This window comes from Nothoprocta perdicaria, unplaced genomic scaffold (assembly GCF_003342845.1).
Source record: "Nothoprocta perdicaria isolate Ctin4 unplaced genomic scaffold, notPer1 scaffold_297, whole genome shotgun sequence".
Classification (NCBI taxonomy): domain Eukaryota; kingdom Metazoa; phylum Chordata; class Aves; order Tinamiformes; family Tinamidae; genus Nothoprocta; species Nothoprocta perdicaria.
Window position 1 is genome coordinate 651711 of NW_020455529.1, and position 25372 is coordinate 677082.

Genomic DNA, 25372 nt, shown 5'->3' on the forward strand with positions numbered 1-25372 from the left:
TCTTTCTTTCATAAAATCTTCTATCTTTTTGTATAGGCTACTAGCCCAATATATAGGCAGCAAAGAGTTCCTGGATAATCTCAGTTGCTTAATTCAGTCTACCTTCCATCTCCTCACTCGTGAGCTTGACTGTGTGAGCTGCCAAGCCCCTTTGCTTCCATTGCCTCACCAAGTGAAAAACCAAAGCCCTTTGGCAGAACTTACTCCAGGCTAAAATAATTCAACCTTAGTAGCATTTAATTCTGTTACAAGCAATTCAAAGAACACTTAAATGTTTCTCACATGTGGGGCACAAGGTCCCCCCCACAAAAACGTGTTACAGATATAGAAAAGGCTACATCATTACGCTGTTATCATGTTCATGCTTAAATACACGCTGCCCTATTAATTCAGTTCAAAATGCTTCCSTTTTCAAATGAAAACACAAACAAAAGAACTTCACATAGCCAGACTTGTAAAGTAGAGAAAAAATCACCCCCAAGCCCTACACATGTTTAATTCTTTGTAGAATATGCAGTGTTCAAAGCATGCTTCTCAAAGCTAAGTTAATAGTAGAAGGCATCTGTTGAGAAAGACTGTTGTAGAGTTATTAACTTTGTTTTGTCAGAAGACTTCAATSTGGAGACACTGACATTTTCTTGACTTATTTATTTCGATGAAAAAGGCTGTCATCCTGACATAACACAGTTTGTCATGGCACTAGTGACTTGTGGGTGGATCCATCACTCTGTTAATGATGACAAGCAAGGCAAAAATCATGACAGTTATTTCACTGCTGAATTTGTTCACCGTTTGGCCTCCTTAGCTCAGTATAAAAAAAGCTTTAAAATCCTTTAAGAATATTATTTTTAAAATAAACATTGCTGGGGCTGCAYTGATTTTCAAAGTGCACGTAGTGTAAAGTTTCCATGACCTATTTTCAAGGAACTGCTAACAACCAATTTTTAATTGTTTTCATTTTGTCAAACATACCATTATTGTTCTTTAATGATGGCCCTGGACTTTCATTCTACCTTTCACTTCGCAAAGGAAACAAGTGACGGGCTCCAACAGCCTTCTCCAATAATATTTTTAACTGTTACATATTAGCCTGTGCAGTAGATAGTTATTGATATATATGTTAGAAGTGTGCATATACATACTCTTTCTATATATCCATATATACACACACACACACACACACACACACTTTTAGAGATTATTGATATAGAAGAATGCATGAACATTAAGTGAACAGAGAGAATCATGGTACAAGGAAACAAAGGTAAGTTAGACATAACTTTTAGTATAAACTGAGCTCTGTCAGCCATGTGAAGCTTAGGCACACAGAGGCATTGTGCAGGTCTTGGCACACTTTTCATTGTAAACTATGAAACCATGGAAAGAGTCAAGTAAACACAGCACTGCCTCCATGCTTGTCCTTTGAATGCGTATTTGAGTTTCAGCTGCACATTTGACTTTCAACTGGCTTCTTGGTCKTGTTGAATTTCAACTTGGAAATAATCCCCTTGGGAAGTTAATTTAATCCCTCTCTGCAATGTTACCACATGGCAAARCAAATAGAATATGAAACACTTGCTACAGCTACTCTGATGAAGAAAAGCTTACTTAAAGAAAACACACCTTTAAAATAGCCATAAGGAGCAGTAATGGGAACAAAGCACCAGGTTATGAAATACAGAACGTTGTTTGCAGCTCTGTGTGCAACAAGGGCAGCTGACTTTTGGGAGACAGGAACAAGTTCATCCTTGAAGAAACAGAAGCACGAATCGGACTAATGGGTTGGACTAGATCATCTCTGGAGGGCCCTTCCAACCTCAACCATTCTGGGATTCTGTGACACAGTACTGTGTACCCAGAGCTTGAGCTCTGGCAGTTCCCTGGGTCCAGTACTTGGGACATTGTGACTTGATCTTCCTGAGCTGCAAAATTAAACTGTAAAACACATGTGGAAATCTTACAGCATTTCTACTGATCCTGTCAGTGAGAACATGGCAGATGTTCTATCAAGACATCCTGCAGTCTCTTTTTTCCTTGAAGTCCCYCAGCATTCATCCTCAAGTTGTTCACTGTGGGCCAAGGCCCTGTAGATTGCTTCCCAACACTTCCTGCTTGATTTTTGACAAGCAAAAGGTGCTTTTCAATAGGTACTTCAGGCTAGAGGCTTTGTGTGCAAAGAGTACTGCCCAGCTTAGTGCGCTGCCCTACAGTAGATCTTCTTGAGTGCCTAGAATTTCAGTTCATATTTAAAGCTGGACAGCTCCAAAAAGTGATGCAATTCTGACGTGCTCTGAATTCTTGGCCTTTGTCACACAGCTGCACTCATAACCTTTCTACCTTTGCTRAAAGACTTGCTTCCATTACCCATTCCAGACTCTGTGGTTCTCAGCATCAAAGTACACAGTTTTCTCTTGCTTCCAGGTTCCACTGAAATACGTTTGGGAAGGATGCTCTTACTGTAGGTAGATACACACTAAGTGATAGTGAACACTTAGAAATAGCWCATAGTTTTGCATTACTTCCAATAAACTAAGCTTACTACTGATAAATTAAGTGAAAATTTCACCAAGAGCAATGGATTCTTTAGGAATCCCCCCAGAAGTCATTTCCACAGGATCCAATTCTGTAGCTCCCGTTTAAGCAAGTAGTTGTTATTCGTGCAGATTATTGTACTGAACATCACAATAATGATCCACGTGAGTAAAGGCTTTCCTTTTTACACTAGATCATGAATTTTTCCTGAAAAACACAAAATCACCTTAGTCAGCRCTGACAAGTGTTGTCTGTGAGGAGTCGGGATTCGGGCTTTTGATTCTACTTTCTACAATGTCCAAAATTCAGAGCAATTTGCCTGATATATTTGTTCATTACAGTAACTTCACTGCACACCATYGATTGCTGGTTATGAGGCAGGCTCCATGTCACTGCCCTCCACATCAGCTGTTAAATGAATTCACTGATTCATGGCATGGAGTTGGAGAAGCAGCTAGCTAGCTCTTTTTGTCATCCAACATTTGATTGTGAAATGTTGTTGCTGACGCAAATGCATACTTAATCTCATTTAATGCCGTTACCAAGAAGGTCATAAGAAAAAAAATATATCAGCACTTTCTTCCAAATCGTTTAGAAGGCAGAAAATGCACGTTAGCTGTGTTACTATATCATTAAACAGGTATAACTGCATGACTTCCTGCAAAAGAGTCATTTTTGCCTCGTCACAAAGAAAGACCTTCTACCTGGTCACACAGCATTGATTCCACTGCACTGATGGAGTTGAGCCTCTACCACCTATTTTGTCTCTAGTTGTTTACAACAGTTCAATCTAATTGCAGAGTGGATGTAAATATCTATTTCAGTATGCAACCATTCATCACTCACTCTGACCAGAAATCCTTTGGTAGAAGCAAATGAAACATTAGAGACACTGAAGCTGCTAGACTGTGTGTCCTGATAGTGGAAATGTTAACTTACCAGGCACTTTATATTTGATGTGATCATTTTCTCTTCTGGTTTCAAYGCACAGTCAAGCATTTAAAGTAAGACTGCATGGGAGAGCGGCAGGCAGTAAAATTCTGCGTAAATCAGGATACAGGGGTTGTCATTCTGCAGGATTTCTTGCTTCCAAGATGCCATATAGCCGTAAGGGCTCCACATGCAAAGCAGTAACTAGAATTTTAKACTTCTGAGACTCAGATCCTAACAGATACTTTGGGAACAAGGTGCTTATAAGGAAGAAATATAACAGTCTTGAATCTAACTGCATGACCTCACATTTTTTCAACTAACCTTTTATTCCCTGTAGGACCTGCACTGGCTTTCTCTGATTTGGCATCTCCACAGCCACAGGTCCATGTACCACCAAATATCTCTCTGTCCATGTATCTCAGCTCTCTTTTTTTTCTTTTTTTTTTCCTCTTCTTCTTTAAAACTACTCCAGTGCAAATGAACATCAAGCAAAGGACGGACACTAGGAAAAAAAGCAAAGCAACCCAAAGCAACCTGCCAAGGCAGATTCCTCCCTCTGATGTAAACACAGCTTTTCCTTGTAAGCTGTAGTAAAAACTTCCCTATCTGTACATCTCATTGTACACCCCTACCCAGCTTGTATGCTAAAGGCTCTGGGTCAGGTTATGACTAGCCAGATAACTGTAAGCCAGAGCTAAACAACACAGAAGATTAAACTATAACTAACATCAACAAGACACACTGCACGTCAAATGTCTGCTGCATAATGAATGCAGCCGACTACTACAAGTAGCAGTCCTTCTGCAAGAAACAATGGTGAGAAAAAATGTGCAATGTTCTAGGAACATAGATTTAATTCATGGCTCAGCCAAAACCTTTTCTACCTTTCCCTTCTTCTCTTAAATCACTTATATCACCCTTTTGCCTGCATTTATCTCCTGAAAGTAGTGATAATACATCTTTCTTATCCCAGAGTGGTATTGCTGGATTAAAATCCCAAGATGGGCTTCTAAGTTTTGAAATATTACTTAAAGTATGGTCAGAGAGATTCCAATATATGATTTATCTCTGTAGCAGGAAGATGCAAGCAAGGAAATAGAGAAGGTGGAGCTAAAGTCTGCTCATCTTCAAAGGATTTAAATGATGGACTAAAACTGGCCACTGCAGGCATGTGAAAACATCTGCTATGCTTTTGCTATGACCCAGAAAAARGAAATCCAGCAGAGCCTGTCAAAATTGCTGTCCTCTTGCTGCTACCATGAGGTTTCTTTTCACATTCCTCCCCTGTGTAGTGGAGTCTGTGGTTTAGAGCCACAGTCTGGCCCTGTATCTAAACAGAAAATCTTCAGTCCCTCTCATTCATCTTAGATGCTTCCATCTGAACAACAACGAGCATCTTTTATCTCCCTTTGCAATTTGCTTAGCTACAGGCAAGAACACTCCAGAAAAGCAGCATAAGGCACCATCAGCCCAGGCTTTGGTGGAGCCTTCRAACTTCATCAGCTCCCATGAACAGTTTAATAGCAGGCACTTTCTGCCTATGCCTTCTCCCATGCATCTTGGTCCTCCAGTAATGAGCTAATACAAAAAGCAACTCAACCTGAAYTCTGCCACTACCTCCTCTGCAAGAAGAGAGCTGCATTATCTGCTAACTAGGTTTTGCAGTCATTGCACTGAATCCYCCAAGTGTAGCATCTCCTTACTAACAACCAGCAGCTCTCTACATACTCTAATTATTACCCYCTGCACTGAGCGCCTCTTGGTGTAAGGGCTGCCTTTGAATGCCCAAACCCATGTAACTAATGTCACATAACTAAACGTAAGCAAAGATCCATGTTGTAATGTTATTTCTTGTCATTCTGAACTAACAAGGTGTCATTTTATTGCCAAGGCTGGCTTGCTGTATCACCGCTATCTCCCTAAAGAACAGAAGGTAACACAGGTGACTGCTGTTGCTAAGGATGCTTATGAGACATCCACAGTACAACTGGTAACTAATAAGAACCAAAGAAATAAGTGGAAGTTTAACAGCAATCTTCGCAACAGTCGTCTTCTCCTTGCAATCCTGTTTGTCTTCTATCCCACYGGTCCATCTACCCTCTCTGGCTTCCTGAAATCAATGACTAAATCCACAGTTAAAATCAATAGTGAGCACTCACCCCAGTAATATTTAGGAGGCTATTGGGAAGACAGCCAACAATCCCATTAGGTGTGCTATGAACATTTGGCTTTTCCTGAGTCATCATAATTAATATAATGAGTGGATATGTTTCCAAAAGCATTAGTGTAACTAACTCGGTCTTYAGAGCATCTCTTTGAGCACACGTATTCTTTGCAGTTATTAGAAAGTGCTGGCTTTCTCTTTTGCTCTGGCCCAGATGCAAAAATGCTGCACGACTCCAACTGCAAAACTGAATGATCATAAAAATAAAAAACTAGAAGCTAGCAGCTGGAAAGCAATACAAAAGGACTGAAGCTTGAACAACAACACAGATCTCTTGCTTAGTAAGTATCTGGGAAGATTTATTTCACATAAATAATGTTGAAAGAAGCCCTCCTCATTGCTTAGCGTCAACGTACATTCTCTTGTAGGGACACTGTGTGAGTTTCTGGGCAGGTACAGATAGCTACTATGAGAATCCTTTCAGAGTGAGACATCAAAGCGACCCAGTAACACCTTCCCTTTTGTGTGAAATGCTGTAACTGCTTTCTTTCATTTCTTTATTTAGCATGTTCTCATTGCTTTAATACTATGTAGCTCTACGTAAGAGATAAACAGTGCACTGGAATTAGTCTACCACTGAAACACAGGGTCACATCCAAGGCACAAACAACAATCTTCCAAGAAATCTACCCATTCAAGGTTATCATCTGGTCCCTTTTATCATGTAACAATAAACAGTGATATGAATATGTACCTATCTAGCTGTGTGCATATATAAATATATCTCTCACTTTACCTCTGAGGCTCTGAAAATACTTAAATATTGCTTTCCTGCTCTTCTGAGGCTAGAAAGTGCTAGAGSCATTACTTTATAATAGGGCAGAACAGAATTCTGCACAGGAGATTTCACCAGACCATTGCCAGGCCCTTCGCTACTGCTCTAGGTCCAGTTAAGCAACTTACTAAAACATCACTGAGGAAAAATAAAGCTCAGTGAAAGAAAGAGTATTCAGAATCTGAAGGTGTTCCCAGCATTGGTCATAGTCCCTTTATCTTGAGCAACTACTTTTCTGTGCATTTCCCATTCCGCCTCATACTATTTGTTCAATGTTACTTCTGTTTGCAGTTCTRTCTAAATGCAAGAAAGCAGAATAACCTCTCTTTCTTTTCCCCTAGTCACACACAGCTCTCCTGAAAAAAACCATTCCTAATGACTTGTCTGACTCCCTTCCTCTACTCCTGAGCGTTGCGAAATAAGTAAGTAAATAAATAATCTTTTTTTTTCCTCTGTTTTCCTGTCCAGATTAGTCTCTCTTTCTTTGACCAGTTCATATAACGATGGGCTTAGGGTGCACTATAGGAAATTATTTATTAGGAAATACTTTGCAATATTTACATAGCTAAGTTACAGAATAAATTGTCTCAGGAGGCTGTGCAAAGGTTGAGAATGAGATGATCCTATCTTAGCATACAAGGAAGATGGGTAACCTCTCAAAGTCCCTAGAGTCCTAAGATGTAATTTTCTGCCTCCACTTCTCCCCATGTTTGGTTTAGCTGCTAAGCTACTTAAGAGGAGAATCCATTGCTACAGGAAACTCTGGATGCAAAAGCATAAATGAGTTTAAAAAGAAAATAGAAATTCTAACAAATTAAAGAAAAGAAAGGATAAAAAAACCTATTTAAGAAAAAGTACAAAGGAAATCTCATTCTGGTATTGCTCTCTTCCCATATTCTGAGTATGTCAGCATAGGCAGCAAGAGGATACTGCTTCAGAAATRGTGCCATGGTGAAATCCTTGGGCAGCTCTTCTGCATCCAAGTGACCTGGGACCACAGSTTCCAATGAAAGACCCTCATCTACACCACAGAATGACAGAAAATCAAGACAGAAAAGAAAAGAAAAAAACAGAAACAGTGGGTCTTCAAATCTGTCCTCCCTAATGCAAGGAAGGTGGTGATCGAAAGAAGATGGGCAGACAGCAAGCAGATGCCATAATAAGAGCTGGCAAGGAATTGCATTATAGATTCATGAAGGGATACACACTGGAAGTTATTTGCTGAGAAGTGTTGATAGGTTTTTATCGAGAAATGGCTGAAGAAACTTAAGCTCCAAGTGTAGCCTCCCCCTCACCTTCCCTCCATTTGGGCTGATGAGAGGGAGCCAGGACACGCTAACGCTGGCTTGCAAACCGAGCTGATCAGCATCTCTTTGAGCAGCACTCCCCATGTTGAGAGCAGGGGAGGCAAAACTCATCCACCTGCACCACCACAGGAGAGGGGCCTTGCTTAGGCAAACCAAAACGTTTACATTCGCCGTCTTTGGCAGCTGATCCCGGTTACAGCAGTTTGTCTGCGACACAAGTGTGAAATGGCAGGGCTTCAGGCAAGAAGTCTGGGAGTGTTAATGGACCCAGTACTGCTCKCTCCCTTCCTGGCAGAATTAGCAGGAGGCATAGCAAGCATATATAGAGACCTCGTTTGCAGGTGACACAGCCTGTTTGGCTTCAGAYTCTGGGCAAAGGAGGTAAATGTTGGGTTAACCAGAAGAATGGGATAGGAAGGTACTAAATCGGGGCTGAATTGTTCGTCATTTTTCAATAGGTATTTTGGTTTGGTTGCTTTTTTAAGCCAATAACACACAGTAGGAAAAAAAAAAAAAAACGTGAGGGAGAATAAAACTGTCTCAACAGTCAAGAGTCCATTGTGGGAAGAAGTACTTCCTTCCCAGTAGGCAGGGAGAAGCCTGGGCTGGAAGGTATGCCTGGGTAAGAGCTCCCCACAACACACAAACGGAYAAATGCGTTGGGTGGAACCCCCTCTGCCTGCTCCGGCCTCTTGTCCCTCGGCCCTCTTCCTGCTCCTAAACCAACCCTSCAAACCGAGAGGGGAGCGGATGCTGCGATGACTCGGCAACAACGCCCTGAAAGTACAAAGAATGGATGAGAGGCCCCCTCTCCACTTCAGGACAAAGAAGAAAAAATAGTATTAGCTCCAAAGGCCCACTGCCACAGAGCTGGTGATTTTTTTTCCAAACGTGCAAATAGTAGAGAACAGASAACTCTGCACTTGGACTTCGATCCATGCTTTTTCTTTGTGTGTGTGCGCGTACGATTGTTGTTACAAGTCAAGGTTGTTCCTTTACGGCTGTTCCATCTCCTCTTTGACAATTAAAGCAGTCTGAGACCTCTCAAGATGGTCATGGGCTTATATGTAAGGGTCTGATATAATTGATGATTAGAATGTAAGATGAAGCCCAGTCATTTCTGCCAAACATTGTTTTGAAGGACCTGGAGCACTACAGAAGTAGTGATTCTCTCCAGGAAGAGTCTACACTTTCATAMCTTTCAGAAGCACCAGTGTGCCACCTGTCCTATCACTTCATTTCAAGAATAAATTACTATCAGTAATAATCTAAAAGACCAGTAACTTTACTGGAGGACATCATTTTCAAGGGAAGTGATGCGAGCAGCCCAAAGAAAAGCTAACTGCTTCAGTGCCTGAAGACAAGAGGTTTACTGAGATTTCAAAAACTGTAGTAGTTGGATTCTAGATAAAGAAATCCATTTCAAGAAAAATTTGAAGAAAAAGCTGCTGCTTTTGAGTTGTGTGGAGTCTGAAAGTCTTTCTTCCTTAACTACTTTAATTACAGCAAAATAACTAAACTCAGTAAACTAAGCTGCCAGTTAAACCAACGGTATATACACTAGCCAAAGTAAGTTTCTTCCATATATAATACACTACACCAGTGATAAACTTAGCAATCTCCAAGAAATGAAAAAGCAGTAATAACTTAACTTCCATAATTATTTCCCTCCCACCTTATTACTTTCGCACATCCAAGTGCTCTGTATCATATATACTSAGATAAGAGGTTGTCAAAAATGATGTCATCACTGAGAGTGAAATCATGGTGTGGTCTCCTTTGTGTGTCTCACTTTAACGAAACGCCTTCATTTGGTCTTGAGTGCAATGAAGTCTTTACTCTAGGATGTACCCGAGACTCTTGCTATTCCCTCCTGGCCCTATAGACTTATGTATGTAATTCAAGTATGTTCCTGTTTAGTGGCACAAACTTAATAACTGTGCTCAATTACATTCTGATAAAACTGAAAAACAGACTTCCATAATAGTAGCAGCTAAGAACAATTTTCCCTCCCAAATGCCACACAGATAAAAGACATGATTTTTCCCCTGCTTTCATTTTTCAGCAGCAGTTTTAAATATCATGTACTTCGCTGCATGCCTCTCACATCCTAAATATCCTGGACTTAGTTCAGAGTTTTGAATATCATGTAAATTATGTAAATCTTGAGGCTTAAATATAAGCTTGGTATCCTCTGAAGACGCTGTCACTTCTCCTTTTGAAGTTTTTCTTACCAAAATAAACTGCTCCGAACCTCATCAAAATATTCTCTCTGGAATCAGTTATTCAGATCAGCCTTTCCAGGCTCCCAGTCACTAATGACCAGCCACCCTATGCTCTCTGCTGGCAAAAGGTWGATGACAACTGCCTGTCAGAAGGACAAATGGAACTGTTTGGGTTMCTGGTTAAGAGTAATTACAGATGAGATATCAAGCACAGAAGAATAGAACATTCTGTCATTTATCTTATTTAACAGACCATCTGAAAGAGCATCATTTTTAATTGGTGGCTAGGTATCCAGTAGTAGGTATATGCCATCTAGAAATGACACACAATTTGCCCTAAATTAAAAATCACCCCAATATTTTCTTGTCTGTTTTGAATCAACCTACTTTTTTGTTAGACACATACACACACAGTGTCTCAGCAACAAATAAGCAGAGATTGATACTGTCATTTTCATGATGCTTGCTCTATACTGTATGTATTTTCTTTGTCATCATCATTCAAAGGGAACCACCATTTTTCTCCACCATAGTTATCACAGGATGCCTATGAAGGCATTTTATTCCATAAAGAAGCCAATTACATATGTATCACACACATTATAGCCTTAGTGTTGTTGCTTGTTAATTTCTAAAAGTCATCAAACTGTATTTTTTTAATTAAACAAAGTAATCTAACAGGCACTGCAGATGTGATGGGTGTGCATTTTGAAAACTTTATTAGTTCCTCATTCTCAATTTACTCTTGCTAGAAACTATCAGAATCTAGTGATTAGCACAGTCCACATGATACAGATCAATAAAGAAGCTTTTTATGAGCAGCCACTGCAGCAAACTGCAACAGTGGAGTCATAACACTATAAAATCATCTTTCATGGGGTACAGTTCAGTTTAAAACAGTGGCACAGGCAGGAGCCATTTTTGGCTGAAAATGATGAAAATTAGAGGTATAACTAAGAGCTTTGGTTTTAACCAAAGGACACACACAAAATCTACGTCATTTTGCAGTATTTTGCCAAATCAATTGTATGAATATCAATGCTCTTGCCAGAACACTACAGCAAATRCTCAAGACTGTTTAACGGGCTAATTTATTCCTTTACTTCCTTTACAACACAGAAGTCTGAAATGTAGTATGGTGARTCTTTAGGACTGTGTGATAACACAGCCCTTTTTCCTACGTTTTTAGGAATCATATAGATTTCCCTGTTCTATGCATTTACCCTTGCCATATTCATCAGCCTGATAGATGCCTTAAAAAATTCAAAACTCCATATGGAGACACTTCTAAGTAACTGCTTCACTGCTCTCGTCCCACATGTATATATATGCATTTCTCTGCATTCCCCCACCTCATCATTCAGTTCTTATCCTCCCTGGCACAGGAATCCTGAGTCCAAGGGAGGGCCTTTTGCATTACTGCCTCTCCTAAACTGTGCAGAATTTTRCCTTCCCAGAAGAACACAACTATGCAAAGACTGAGGACTGGGGAGGGCGGCTGCTGAGGTCGCTGGTGCCAGGTTAGTGACAGCTTTGGAAAAAAAAAAATCAAGATCATACACTTGAACTTGCCCTGAGCTGCCCGCAGAGATTGCGGAGTTCCTCTCCTTCTCTGGAGAKCTTCCAAACCCRCCTGGATGCCGCCCTGTGCCCCGTGCTCTGGGWGTCCCTGCTGGAGCARGGGGTTGGACGAGATGAGCTCTAGAGGTCCCTKCCAACCTCAGCCACTYTGTGATTCTGTGACTTCCTCAATAGGAAGACAAAGAAAAACGGAAGGCACTAGCAAAACTAGAGTACTGTGCTTTTCCTGACTTCTGCTGCTAAGCAAGTGATGCAATCATGCAACTGTTAAATAAAAGTACTCCTACGTTTACTCAGTGGTAACTTGCATATATTACAAGAATGTAGTTACTACTATTAGAGTTGAAGAAAGAAGAAAAGTCCTCCTTCATGGATGAATGCAGTTTTKGGAAATCTGATTTCCTTGGTGTGTCAAAACTCTAAGGCAGTCTCTCAGGTGAACCTTGAGACCTGCCCTTGATTTCTCAAATTTAAATAGTCCAGACAAGCAAGTCAAGAAGATACCAAATTGCTTAGTTCAGTAGTTTGTTCAAACAACCCACTGTCATGTGGGCTTAAAACAGGTACTTAAATCTGGGTAAGATTGGCTATTACAAACTCTGCACTGTGCTGGCACTATGTACTGAACTCTCTTTCCACTACTCTAAAAATCGTGCAGTCATATATATATATAAAAAATATATATATATTTATGTATATATATATATACACACATAAACACACACACAAGTCTTCAGAGTTATGAAAAAAATCAAAATATCAGAATAACCTATTATGTACAAAACAAGTCATTACAAACAACCTTAAGGCACAAACTAAACACTCAATTAAGGCAAGAGAAGRACATACCTGTGAAAAGCCAATCACCTCTCCATTTTCATCCAGTATGTTAAAATTAATAATTGGACCCTGGACATCAGGACTGCTGAAATCTGTATCGCAATAAATACGTACTACAGGCGCCCCATTGGCATATTTTAAAGTAGACAGCACGGTATAGGTGTAGTGAGCTAATGCAAATGTGTGTTGTTTTATGTTCTCCATTCCACCTACAAAAACAGGAAAAAAAAAAGTAGATACATGTCAGATAATTTTAAAAAGGGAAGATCTGAGGATGTAAGCAATGCAAAATTGGCAAGTTTGTGATTGCTTAAATTAATATATACTTTGCATCTGTTTCTTTGTATGAAATACTTCAGTAGTATTTTATCACGAGGGATTTATCTACAAATTCATTTACTGGAGAAATCTGAAGTTATGCTGAAATGCATAAATGCCCATTACAACACTGATGGCTCCAACCTATATATCTCACTAAGATGTTCTGGCACAATTAATTTGAGAAGTAGGAGGTTTTGCTCCAAATCTGGCTCTGCAGATCACAAGAACGAGGCATCAATCCTAGCAGAGCCCAGAAAGCAAATTGCTGTGTCCAGGATAAAATTAAAATAACAAAATTCTAAACAAAATGCTAAAATACCAGTCTCAGTATATACGGTATATATTAGTATATACAGAAGTTATTAGGATATTAAAGTAATATTACAAGTGTGTTTTTCTTTGCTCTGAGGAGAAAGCAAGAAGATACTGTGAACATCTCCCTGACTGCACACCCAGGCCATCCATTTGCTCCGGAGGAGCTCTGTAGAGAAGAAGCTTTCACAGAACTTGGCCTGGAAGAGCGTAAGGAAGGGATACATCATCCCTCCTTATTTTCTGCTACGCTGCGTAGCACAGTGGAGAGGAAGATGCAAGTTGGGACATTCACTGGACAGACTGACAGGAGGCRGTTAACGGGTATGATGATAAATACAGCATGTGAACGGGAATAAGAACATGAGTTACCAGAAAGTACGCACTCTTATAAGCAAAATATACGTAATTTCAGGGTATAAACTGAAAAACTGTGAGTTCTCATCTTTACAGAGGGTAATTAGAAGATAACAACATGACTAAAGGCATTTTAAGCAACATGGACATGCTTAGAGCAGACACCTGAAGGCTAAGAATACATTTAAACTCAACTAAATCTCCCCAGAAGACAGCTGGAGTTTCATTTAAAAAAACAGACTGGTTTCTTTTATGTATATGATGGGTAGCATTAAGATGGACATATATCACATTAAAAAAAAAGAGTAATAATATCCTCAAAAGTCCTTTGAAGTAGAACTGTATTATTTTGCTTGGGTTTTAGATGTATAACATATTCTGTCATTTCAAGTATCACATTTGAATTACATGAACATTCTGTAACTAAAAAAGATGTTTGGCATTTTCTTTCTTTCCTTTTTTTTTTTTTTTTTAAACTGCGTAACTGAATCTTATCACCCTTATTTCTGTGCATACCATTTTTATATCTGAGTATCTCGAAATTCCTGCAGTCTGCTATAATCTCTCTTGGACAGAAATCTTGTAATCTGCTTGTTGACATTTGTGCTTTTACTTGGAAAGGGCTGTCTTGTTTATGAATGTATAAAAAGGAAAAATAATATATCGTTCAGAAGAATTACAAACGCTTTTGTTATTTCATGTTTTAGATTATTTCACACTGCTGTTATTTCATGTTCTATATTTTGTTATTTTTGTTCAGTTCCTAAATTATGTGCTATCTCCTTCAGACAGTCGCACAGTCACAGAAATAGGCTAGATATGAGCTGGTTGTACCCATTTTTGGTAGCAAATAATAACAAGAGAGGCATAAGTTATAAGAATAAGAGATAGTACTGCATGCAGGACTCGCAAGGAACGTTGCCAGAGCTCAWCAGCACAATTTCTAGATGTCAGCTACAACAACTTGGCAAGTGTCCCTAGAACATTTCGGTCTGAAAGAGGCTTCGCAGACTCAGAATTGCGGAAAAGCGTCGCCTGGTCGGAGGGGTCCTGCTTGGGAGGAGCTGGGAGGGCTCAGAAATCTCATTTCTCAGCCACTGCCAGCGAACAGCTATCTCTGCAGCACTGAGGGCCTGTCAGTTCCTGAGATGCCTTTAATCTCCGGATTCAGAGCTCTCCCGAACTGGCAGGAACCTTCCAATGGAAGATTAAGCTACTCTCCTCGTGTCTTGCTGTAGAAATCTCTTACTCAGAATTTTCAGTCTCTCATTCACAGCCATCATCCTGCTATCATTTCCACATTGTCTTTAGCCCTTCTCTCTGAAAGTTGCTTAATTACATTGCCTTGTTCATTAGTTAGAGGCTGATGAGCCTTTTAATTATTTATTCTGGCAAATACAAATGCCTGCAGTAGCTTTCCCTCAGATTGACTGGGAAGAGGAAACGGGTGCCAGGGTCCATGTCTTTAAGCAGCAGAATACGTTGTGATTAGGTCTGATGTCACTGAAAACCCTGTAAAACAAATGCCAACAATCTGAAGTTTGTTCTGACAACTAAATAAATAAATAAAAGTGCATATTCAGAACATTGATTTATTTTTATTTCTCTAAACAAAATGATCTGTACTGAGTCCTGCATAAATCCTGTTCTTACCTCGTCTCCTCTTCCCACTAGGGAAATAATGTAAAGAAGGGAAAATAAAGAACAAGAAATCTTCAGCCTCTGCCCCACTCTAAGGACAGGCACTACCGCAGACAGCCCCGCCTTAGCGGTGACAGAAATTAAACTCCCTGCTTGACTTAACCTAGCGGAGGTCGATGAGAGGGCCATGCCTATGGCCTATGCTCAGACTAACCCTGCGAATTCCGCCCCTCACAKCGATGCCCTGAAGGGCTGGCAGGCTCCGAACTACCACCTCACACTTCCTTTTGGATTCTGTTACCAAAATCCATAGGGCTTCACTAAAGACAAACCGGAGTGTTGGTRATGCTCTTCTGCAGGGTGGTGTACATCTTTGCATGCTGCTGCCTCCTCCCCATGGTAGCAAGCCAGCTCTTGCACAGAACATATTGCARGTGCCCATTCTGCTCTCTTAATAGACTATTTCTTCACAAAGATTTACTTTCCAGGAGCCTGGCCAAAAATAGGCCAACACTGACATATTTCTATAACCCCTTGGAGATCACCAGCTCTTACCACTTACGAAACCTTTGGCCTGTTTTTGAATCACACAGAATCACAGGATGGYTGAGGTTGGAAGGGACCTGTAGAGATCATCCAGTCCAACCTTCCTGCTCCAGCAGGGACACCCAGAGCACGGGGCACAGGGCGGCATCCAGGCGGGTTTGGAAGATCTCCAGAGAAGGAGACTTGAAGGGCAAACAAACCATTCCCTTTCTTGTACCTTCTGCCAGAGAGCAGATATTGCCAGTCCGTGTTTCTATCTGAGTTCCATGACTTTAGAGCACCCACACAAAGGTACCTTGCTGTCAGGCAGCAAAGCCAGATCAGTTCATTCAAACCCAAAAGAGATGGAGGAGAGCCCTGAGAAGGCTGTTCTTCATCCTTCCTCTGTAACCYACAGACACATCTACAATGTCAGCTTTCCCACAGAAATTGCACGCATGCCTGGTCCCATCCAGAGGGAAGGAGAGACAGTTTAACCTCCTGCGTGGGAAGAGCAACTTACCTTTACATTTACAGCAGTAAATCACAGTGCATTGTGCAAAAGATGTGGTTGTCATCAAGACCCCATAAACTCACTGCCTGCCTTGCCTGACTTCCTACATTTATATTCTCTCTGGGTTATTCTATATGCAAAATAGAAAAGCATTTTATCTGTAGAGTGAGATTTATCTGATTAGAGAAATATAAGATACATAAACATCTGGCAAGTCTTTATGGGGGAATGCTTAAGAGTTAGTATAGACATGGTTTTGCATTATGTATACAGGAAACAAGCTCCTGCCCAAAATAACCAGGATTTCAGTAGCCAGTTGTTTCAAACATTACTTTTTCCTAAAAGAACCACAGACAGGCAGGCATATGTCAAAGTCTGTAAAAGCTTTTGAATAAAGAAATTAAGATAAAGCAGAGACTGAAATCGATCCTCTAGAATAAAAGCTCTCGGGCTTAAGATTTCCTGGCTGCACTCTGTGATCTGCATTCGAATACATTTCTTATCTCTTTATTAGTATGAGGAATTAAGTAGCAGAGATAAGGAAGAGGAGAGCCATAGATTAAATATACTGTTATTTTTTAACCTTGCTGTTAATAAATAAATAAATAAGTGCAAAGAAGATGTAGCCACCTTCTCATAAATCCCAGTCACGACCGATAGCCCCACTGGACCTCTGGGTCAATGTACTAAAGAAGCCTTGGACCTGTAACTCCTGCCAAAAATTCAGACTCCTCCCTTTCTACCAAAAGCTAAATTTAAGGATCTTTCCTGGGACTGGTTCTTTTTGCATTCCTTTATGTACAGATTCTGTGATTCTGTGAGAACTGAATAATTCTGATGAATTCTGTCACCTACTTAGTGTGATCCTCAAAAAAAACATATGCTGATGTTTAACTTTGCAATGATTGCTTTGCATTTCTCCTTTGCAGATCTGACAATGCACTTATATTGTCAATTGACAATACAGCTAGCCATATATTCTAGCCAGTGGTATTTTTAGCAAGTCCCCTCCAGAGAGCCTACTYGTGTGAAGAGGCCACCTCTCCCAGCCCCTGGGGGGAAAGGGATAAATACAATGCTAGAGGAATAAAGAATCAGAAGAAAATATAATCAAAGAAATCAGAAATCTTGATGTCTTCTTTGGTAGTATGGCTTCTGGGACTCAAGATGTTTCCGCAGTCATCAGCAAAACTACTAGTTATGCACATTTCTAGTCAAGTTTTTTTGAATTAGGAGACCAAAAGTCAGACCAAGTTAAAAGTTAATTCAGCAATCATCTGTCTCCCACAGTGACAAATAGATATCTATGGAAAAATACATGAAAAAAAACTATGTAACACCTAAGAAATCACAACTGATAGTTTAAAGATTAAATAAACTAAATAAAAATAACAAGCTATGAAATGAGCTTCTGGACTGCCTAACATAGGCAACTACACATGACTTGACATGAAAAAGTACTGAGGATGTTAAGAGGTCCTAACGCAACTTAACATTAAAGTTGATTCATAGACACCTCTTTGGACTCAAATGAAAAGAGCAATTTTAATATAACACCATTACAATACTGTTCAAAACACTTAACAAATCTAGTTCATTAAAGTTCAACACAAAAGAGTGTAACCAGACTATTAGCAAACTCATAAAACCAGCCATTATTCACATCCATCTAAGACACAGATTGCAAAGCCCTTAGCGACACTGAATCCAATCAGCTTGCATTCCAAAACACACATGACAAAAAAAATAAAAGACCGAGTAGCACAAAGTGGGACCTTTAATGACTGTTTTTGCAACCTTGGGGATTATTTTTGTACAAGAAGGAAAACATTTGTACTCAGAGAGGTCATTTTTACTTTTAAAGCACATTGTCACCCCATCCATAGATTACAGAAGGCTTTCTCCTCTTATGATGCAATACAAAAATCCTTAAAAAAAAGAAATTTTAGCTATGAGACTACAGTCTTGCTTCCCAAGACCAAGGGTCCAGGCCTTTGGATGGACTCCTGCAACTTGATCAAACATTTAGGTACTTACCCTGCAAGCAAAATGGAGAGCCACTTTATATTCTCAGCACTTGTAATTCCATGCAAAATTCAATGTGTAATAGAGGGACCTTGATACTCTCTCAACACTAATTCTTTGCATAATAGCTTAATCCTTTTATTCTCCTCCCTCTCCCACACCATCTCAATATTAGACTGTGGAAAGCAATTGCTTAATCCCCTATTCAGAGTGCTATACTGAAACCAAACATGAAACACACATTCGGTGTTTATCTTAATGAACAGAAGGCTCTTTGATGCCCCATCTCTCACTTCCTCTGAGCAGCTAATTCAGGCTCTGTTTTTATACAGCRAGGGAAGTTACAAGTCTTTGTTCTGAATAAATGAGCAGAACATGCTGAAAGGAGCAGCTCCTGATTTTCCAATACCCTAATGAGGAGCACTTTCCCTTCTTCTTAACTTCTCGGGAGCGGTAGGAGAACGACTATGGCACAAGGCAGCTGCCTGGCTTCCTCGAAGCCTAACTGTTTTAATCACACTGTTTTAGTCTAGCTGCTTGCTAGACTGAAAACGATCTAACAACACAAATCAGCTCCAGATAAGAGAAGGAAACTTTCTCTTTGCTATTTTCATTGGATTTCTTTCTTTGGGTGGGAGACGTGTCCTCTTCTTTCACGAACACGAGCCATAGTCTTAGCAGAGGAAACCATTGCAGCATGACTTTACAAACCATAAAGTGAGCAACACAAAAGATGAGGAACACAGAGCTTTCTTAAAAGGGCAGAGCGCTTTGCACACATTGTGGCAGCAGCATTCAAACCAGATCTCCGAAGTGCTGGATGACCCCACGGTCATTTCTGCAATGTAACCACAGCATCACCCCTGCAAGTGCTTATTCATGTGCTAGCCCTGTGTTCCCTCCAAAGGCTTTATCTCAGGCTTTATCTCAACTGCTGCTTATGATTCTCTCACCCTAAGGACTAAACGTGAGAGAAGCTTGTGCTGTAACAGCACGTGAATTCTCCCTGCACCCGTTACAAACCTTAACGTAGCACCCAGGCCTCTTTTATGCTCTCTCAAAAGTGGCTTTGGTGCCTAACGGAGCCTGTTGTGCACAATTCCTGRAAGCCAACATGCCAAAGCTTCTTCACTAGAGCTGGTTTCCTGCTCTTTTCAAATCTCGGCGTCTGGGCCGCTAATATAAGGCAGAGCATAAAACACCTTCCCTCAAAGCTACAGCATAGGAAAAAATACAAGATGGGGCAAYAAGTCTATCACAAGGCTAATTCCGCACTGACATTTCAGGAAATCCTACTTACTTAYATATTTTAGTCAGCAAAAGGAAAAGCTTTCTCATCTTTGGCCCAGTCAGAAACTATGATACCACCAGCTGTGCAGTTAAGTACATTTATTCCTTCCAATACCTTTTCCATAAGGGCCATTCCCCAGTACTAATTGAAGGTCTCATAACTTCCTAATGGCCCAGCAGTTTCCTTTTTCATTCCTGAGCAGAGCTGCAGACCAAAGGAGACAAACAGCTTGCAGCAATAATAAGCTGAATAGCAAGAAAAATCCAAGGGTGTTTTTCACAGGAAGAAACCTCTCCCTCTGCATCAAGAGAAACTTCTAAAATATTCTGAAAACCTGCCTGTCTTGTCTTCTTCCTATTCATATTACAGACCTCAATCAAAATCCTTGCTGGGATGCAATTCAATTCCATATCAAAGCTCACCACCTCTGTAGCGTGTTTACACAGGAAAATACAAAGAAGACTGGTCATGGTGTGGTCAAACTAAGCACTTCAGTACCCACTCACTCGATCAAGTTTGCAAGCTTCAAGTTTTCTATTAGCAATCCTTTTAACCTACCATTCCTGGAAATTCTGTGAGAGACACTTTGGTGCCCAAGGAAGCATATCAATTTAATTCCAGGTTTTCCCTGCCTGATACTAGTGGTTGGACACTTCCACCCTTTCTCTCTGGGAAGTGGCAGCCTCCAGTGCATTAAGCAGCAGGAAGTCTGCTCTTTTGCAGTCTTCTCACTTTGTTCTTTTTGAGGCTCCAAAGAGCCCACCACAGCAACGCAGCAAAAACCCCCAAGCTTATTACTAATGAGATCAAGAAATAAAGTATAAAAAATTCCTAGAGAACAAACTGCACGGCATGAAGTGGCCCGGTAAGGGAAAACACCTTCAAAGTTTCCATTCCCTGTCTGTGGCCCTCAGAAATATTCAGAATTTTGTGAAACAGGCTCTATTTGTGATCAATATAACAAGCTCTTATTTACTGAAAATTCGGATTTCCTGATACCCTTCACTTCCTGATGGTGTGAAAGGATGCTCTGCCTTCTCTTTCACCTTGTCAGATGAGACCTCCACTGGGTAATGTTATTAAAACAATAGCTAGCAGAAGCCCCACACGAAATAGAAGTAATGAAACAGTGAGAATGAATTCTAAATGCTACTTTGAAATTTCCCAGATTTGATGCCTTAATCATAAAGAAGCAGGCATTAATATTGAAAAGCACTGGCATTCTTGGGCCTCATCCTGAACGGAATTACACCAGGCTTTGTCCCAGGTTTTCTATGCAGGTAAACGTTGGTTTAATAAATATCTGGGACTGACACTACAAGACAATCCTTTAGCTTAGCAACTCAGCAACCTCTCTATTCTTTAAACTCTACTGTCAGTTTTATTGATCCAGCCCAAGGTYGTAGCATTAACTCTGCTTTATATCACTGGTGAGGTTTGTGAGGAGCAGAAGAGTGACCCCTTGGTGTACTTTCCTTCCCATGGCTGTTTTTCTCTGCTGGGAATCTGGCAGGCTCGGATCTGCTCAAGTTCACTGGCAAGGTATGCGTGCAAGTGAAATGCGTCAACATTCACAAACTCCAAAAGTAAAAATTAAGAGCAAAACCATCTACCTTGCCATGATGTTCCACATTCTCAAAGAACATATTTAAGCAGTAATATTATAGTCCCAGTCCCCCTTCTCAAGAGCTCCTGCAAGACCCGTGGCAGGCCAGTAGTGCTGTAGGAGCCTCAGCTACCACCCATGCAGGCCTGTTCCAGTGCTCTTGTGAGCCCAATGCTGTGTGGTATTAGCTGCTACAAACAAACTGCTGGCCGGTTGTCATCCCTAAAAATCACCTAAAATACTCCACAGTTTCCAAGTTAGGGAGGTGACAACAGAATGTGTGGTTGAARAAGAAAGTACAGCTGTAATTTTGTAAGGTGTAGGGTAGGTACTTCAATAAATTGTAATTTAAGYGTGCAAACATATGAAAAATGAAGACTGGAAGTTAAATGTGAACTGGAAAATAAGAATATTATGAAGTAACTCTAGTTTTTACTTCCTTCCAAATGTTGTAAGAAGTGCTCTAGAAAGAATTAAACACTCGTGGTATTACATCAGCTTCAGTGAGCTATAACACCATAAATCAGTCAGAATCTGTGCTTCACATTCAGTTCAGAAGGGCTGATGTGTTTCAAGGCATGAGCAATTCCCATGTGCAGCACTTGCTGTCTCAGATTGTAAATCAGTATCTGCAGCAACCTAAAGAACTGCCTCTTAAACTGACTTACTAGGGACAGGGTTAGAAGAAAATACTGATCCTAGCAAGGTAGCAGTGAAGGACAAACACTGTTATCTGAGAGAGGAGGCACTGTCAAGGAAGGGAAGCACTCAGAATGAATGGAAAGCCTGGCCTTTTCCCTTGGCCACCTGTGAAACCTGAGCTCAACAGAAGTGATAGGAAACAAACAAACAAACAAAAACCTTGGGCTGCTGGAGTTTCAGGTGACAGATTTTGAGATGAAGACTAAAAAATGCCTTGAACAAAAGCCTTCTCCCCATAATTTCAATTTCAAAAGCTTTTAACCACACTAAACCTCTGGAGAAGATTAAGGCACCAATCACATCTTTTTTTTTTTCAGGTGGCAAAGAGCAGACAGGGAAAAGCTCCTTTCCATCGACTAGGGATGACCTCCAAGAAGTGGTGAAGTTTCAGCCTTCCAGTGAATGAAGGGGTGCCTGGGGCTCCCAGATTCACTTATCTCTTCCCTCCAGAAACTTTAGTCTGCCTCCATGGAAAACAATACGAAGAAATACATCTCACTTTTCGAGCTCACTTGGAGCTTTCAGCTTTTGGAATGCTCTTCCTTACGCGTCAGCACAATGCTACTATAGAAGTAATAGGGGCTACTTCCATTCAGGCTGTCCTATCAGATCCATATTTTAAGATGGTGAAGAACACTCGTAGGTTAATAAAGGGGAAAACAGAAAATATAATTATTTTTGTGTTTTCTGGTCGTTTAGCATTACCTGTTTATTCTTTCAAAATTTCATCTTTCCAAAGACATGCAGAATGCAAAAACAAACCTCTTTTTACTACTTGAAAAGTGTACATAGGTAAATAACAGACAGGGCTCCTCCAGGGAACAAAGAAATTTAAGGAAAACTTTGATACCTTTTTGTCCTTCTTGTCCCATTAATGAAAGTACAATTTTGCACCTATAAATGAAAAGTCTGACTATGAAATGAGCTTTATAGCTGAAGCAATATGTAAGAATAATCTTTAAAACTGAACKGTGGCTACTATAATGAACAGACCCCAGTGTTATTACTGCCAGCAAAAGAAGTCGACACAGGCTTAGCTGCATGACCGTTAGCTACACATTGCTGCTAAACACGAGATAGCTGCAAACATGAGATATGTAAATTCCACAACATGAACACAAAATATGTAAATTCTACAATATGAAGTAAAAAATCTGGTTATTACCTCTGCCTCTGAGAAAACCAGAATATCTAGAATTACAAAATCTTCTTGTTTAAATGTTCTTAAAAGTTTGATTTACCAACCAGGCTAATAACACAAGACCCAATTAACAATAGCACTGGATGTTTATAACTGGCTCAGATACCCCTTAGGCAGCCTATAACATTAATAACAAGTGGTATGAGGTGACAATCACACCATATGCCGGAACACTACTACGACTAGCCTAATACTCCTAGGTTATAAGTCTGCAGACCTTTACCACATTACAGAATGTTATATTCTTTTGCAAAAATTACATCGACGTATCTTCCTAAAACTAGATATGCAATGTAGTTACAACATATTTTTGAAAGAAATGCATGTTCTTCTAATGTTGCTTTTTTCATCTTGATGGACACCTGACTCGCTTCCGCAGACAATCTGAATCTCTCCCATTGTACYCTGGATAAAACCTTAGATAACCTTGACTAGGCTCAGTCTCTCTAGCCAAGCAGCTGGGAGCCCTGTTCTGCAGACTAAACAAGTCAATCCCTTTAAAAATTAAATTATTACTTAGCCTATTTTATTTGTTTGGTGACTTCATGTAATAGACTCCCGCATCTGAACTGACCTAATCTAGAGCTGCTTTGTCAACTTGTCCAACCTTCTTATAATTTCAGAATAGTTCTTTTTGATCTAACTCAGCATCCAATGCTCATAATCATATAGAAAGCAACCATACAGGAACTACACCACCACCACACTGGGTTAGTTCTTGAGAGATGCAAAACCCCTTAAACAGCAGGTGAACTGAGAACAGTTAGGACTGCAGCAATTAATCAAACTGCTCAGATACCTCTTGCAAATTCAAGAGGTAAAAGGAAAAAACTTTGATAATTAGGTGTGAATTTAAATGCTGCATGTGTGAAATGTGTTGTGTGTTACTTCATGCAGACCTGGTGCACTCATTTATCTCCTTGAACATCATCTGTCTTCTAGCAAGGTCAGATATGCAGGAAAATAATACCTGAAGGATCTCTAAATGTTTCATTTTATAAGAACAGTAACAGTCTGTATTTTAAAACSTTACGGTTCCCACCCAATAAGTCTTTTACCAAACCCAGTGGCAATTTTGCCAGGACCTCTCAGAACATTTTTAGAAGTGAACACCTTAAACATTTATTATTATAAATAGGTCTTACTGGGAAGTTTCCACAATGGACATTTTACTGGATCATTGARATCAAAAGGCAACTGCCACTCCATCAACTTAGGTGTGCTATTCTATTTTAGGATGTCCTACAGAGACACCATGCTCAGATGAAGGAGTCACCAGGCAAAGTTAGCCCGGATGGTGACACAGCATTTTTATTCCTTCTCCTTCCATATTATCATGATTCTCACTGAAGAGCTTTCGCGAACAGAAGACATTAACACAACTAGGAAGAGGGATCACGAAGATGCAGGACAAGCTGCCCCTGTTGCCACAGCAGGCAGCCAACTGGGACTCGCTAGGAAAGACAGAGYTGTATTAACTGCTGCTGATCCCTCCTCTCCCAGCTGCTTGCTGAGTGGTCTGGAACTGCTCTCGGAGCTTTTCTGCCCCGGTCAACAATCTGGTTGTTTCTTGTCGTCTCATTTTTTCATGAAGACCATGCTGTCCAGAATATGAGGAGAGTATGTGACACAGCTGGCCACCCTTCTCCACTCTTCCTTTCTCTCATGTTGAGTCCTTACAACTATTCTCATTTCACAACAGCCACCAAGGGTGAACAGCTACAGAAAATGTATCTTGCTCTCAACAAAGACCCAGTGGCTTTCAGATCTTCGCCCTCTCATGTGCAGACTCAAAAGAGGTCTCACAGGAACAGGGGAGCCCTCCTAAAGCTGGAGAATAAAAAACAAATAATTTCCGGCTCCTCCCTCTCAGTTTTGGACATATGAGAAATAAATGAACATCCAGTTACGATGAGCCACACCATTTTTGTGAGTCAAGCAGGAACTGTGAAGTTGGAGCACTTCAACTGTCTTCAACACAGCACAGCAAAGAAAAAAGGCAGCTGTTATAATTAGAAAACTCAGACACATAAYTAATTATCACAGCCAAACCAAGAAGATATGGATACAATTCTCCCCAGACCTGCCTCAGTCAAGCCCAAATCAAACAATCAAAACAAAACAAACAAAAAAGAAACAAGCAAAAACAAAACAAAAGCAAAAAAAAAAAAAAAGAGAGGTCTTCTATGACATCCCTGGATAAGAAAAGATAAACTACATCCACTTTCATAGCTGACAAATATTTATCTGTATTGTCCTTAAGAACTTATGGGAATAAACACTGCACAACTTCTCCAGGGCTTTATCTCAGGGCTTCCCTGTCTTCTTGCTATCAAGATCTTTCTAGTTCTATACTCATTGTAGCTCCTTCCTTCCTTCCTTCCTTCCTTCCTTCCTTCCTTCCTTCCTTCCTTCCTTCCTTCCTTCCTTCCTTCCTTCCTTCCTTCCTTCCTTCCTTCC

At 40.3% G+C, this 25372-nt stretch overlaps 1 protein-coding gene across 1 annotated transcript in view; it reads right to left on the reverse strand.

The window, feature by feature from the left end:
* Positions 1–25372, reverse strand: part of MOCOS (molybdenum cofactor sulfurase) — a 177728-nt gene that overhangs the window by 36599 nt on the left and 115757 nt on the right. The window contains exon 8 of the mRNA XM_026041857.1: positions 12427–12626. Coding sequence (XP_025897642.1) covers positions 12427–12626 — 200 coding nt within the window. The remainder of the gene's footprint in view (positions 1–12426; positions 12627–25372) is intronic.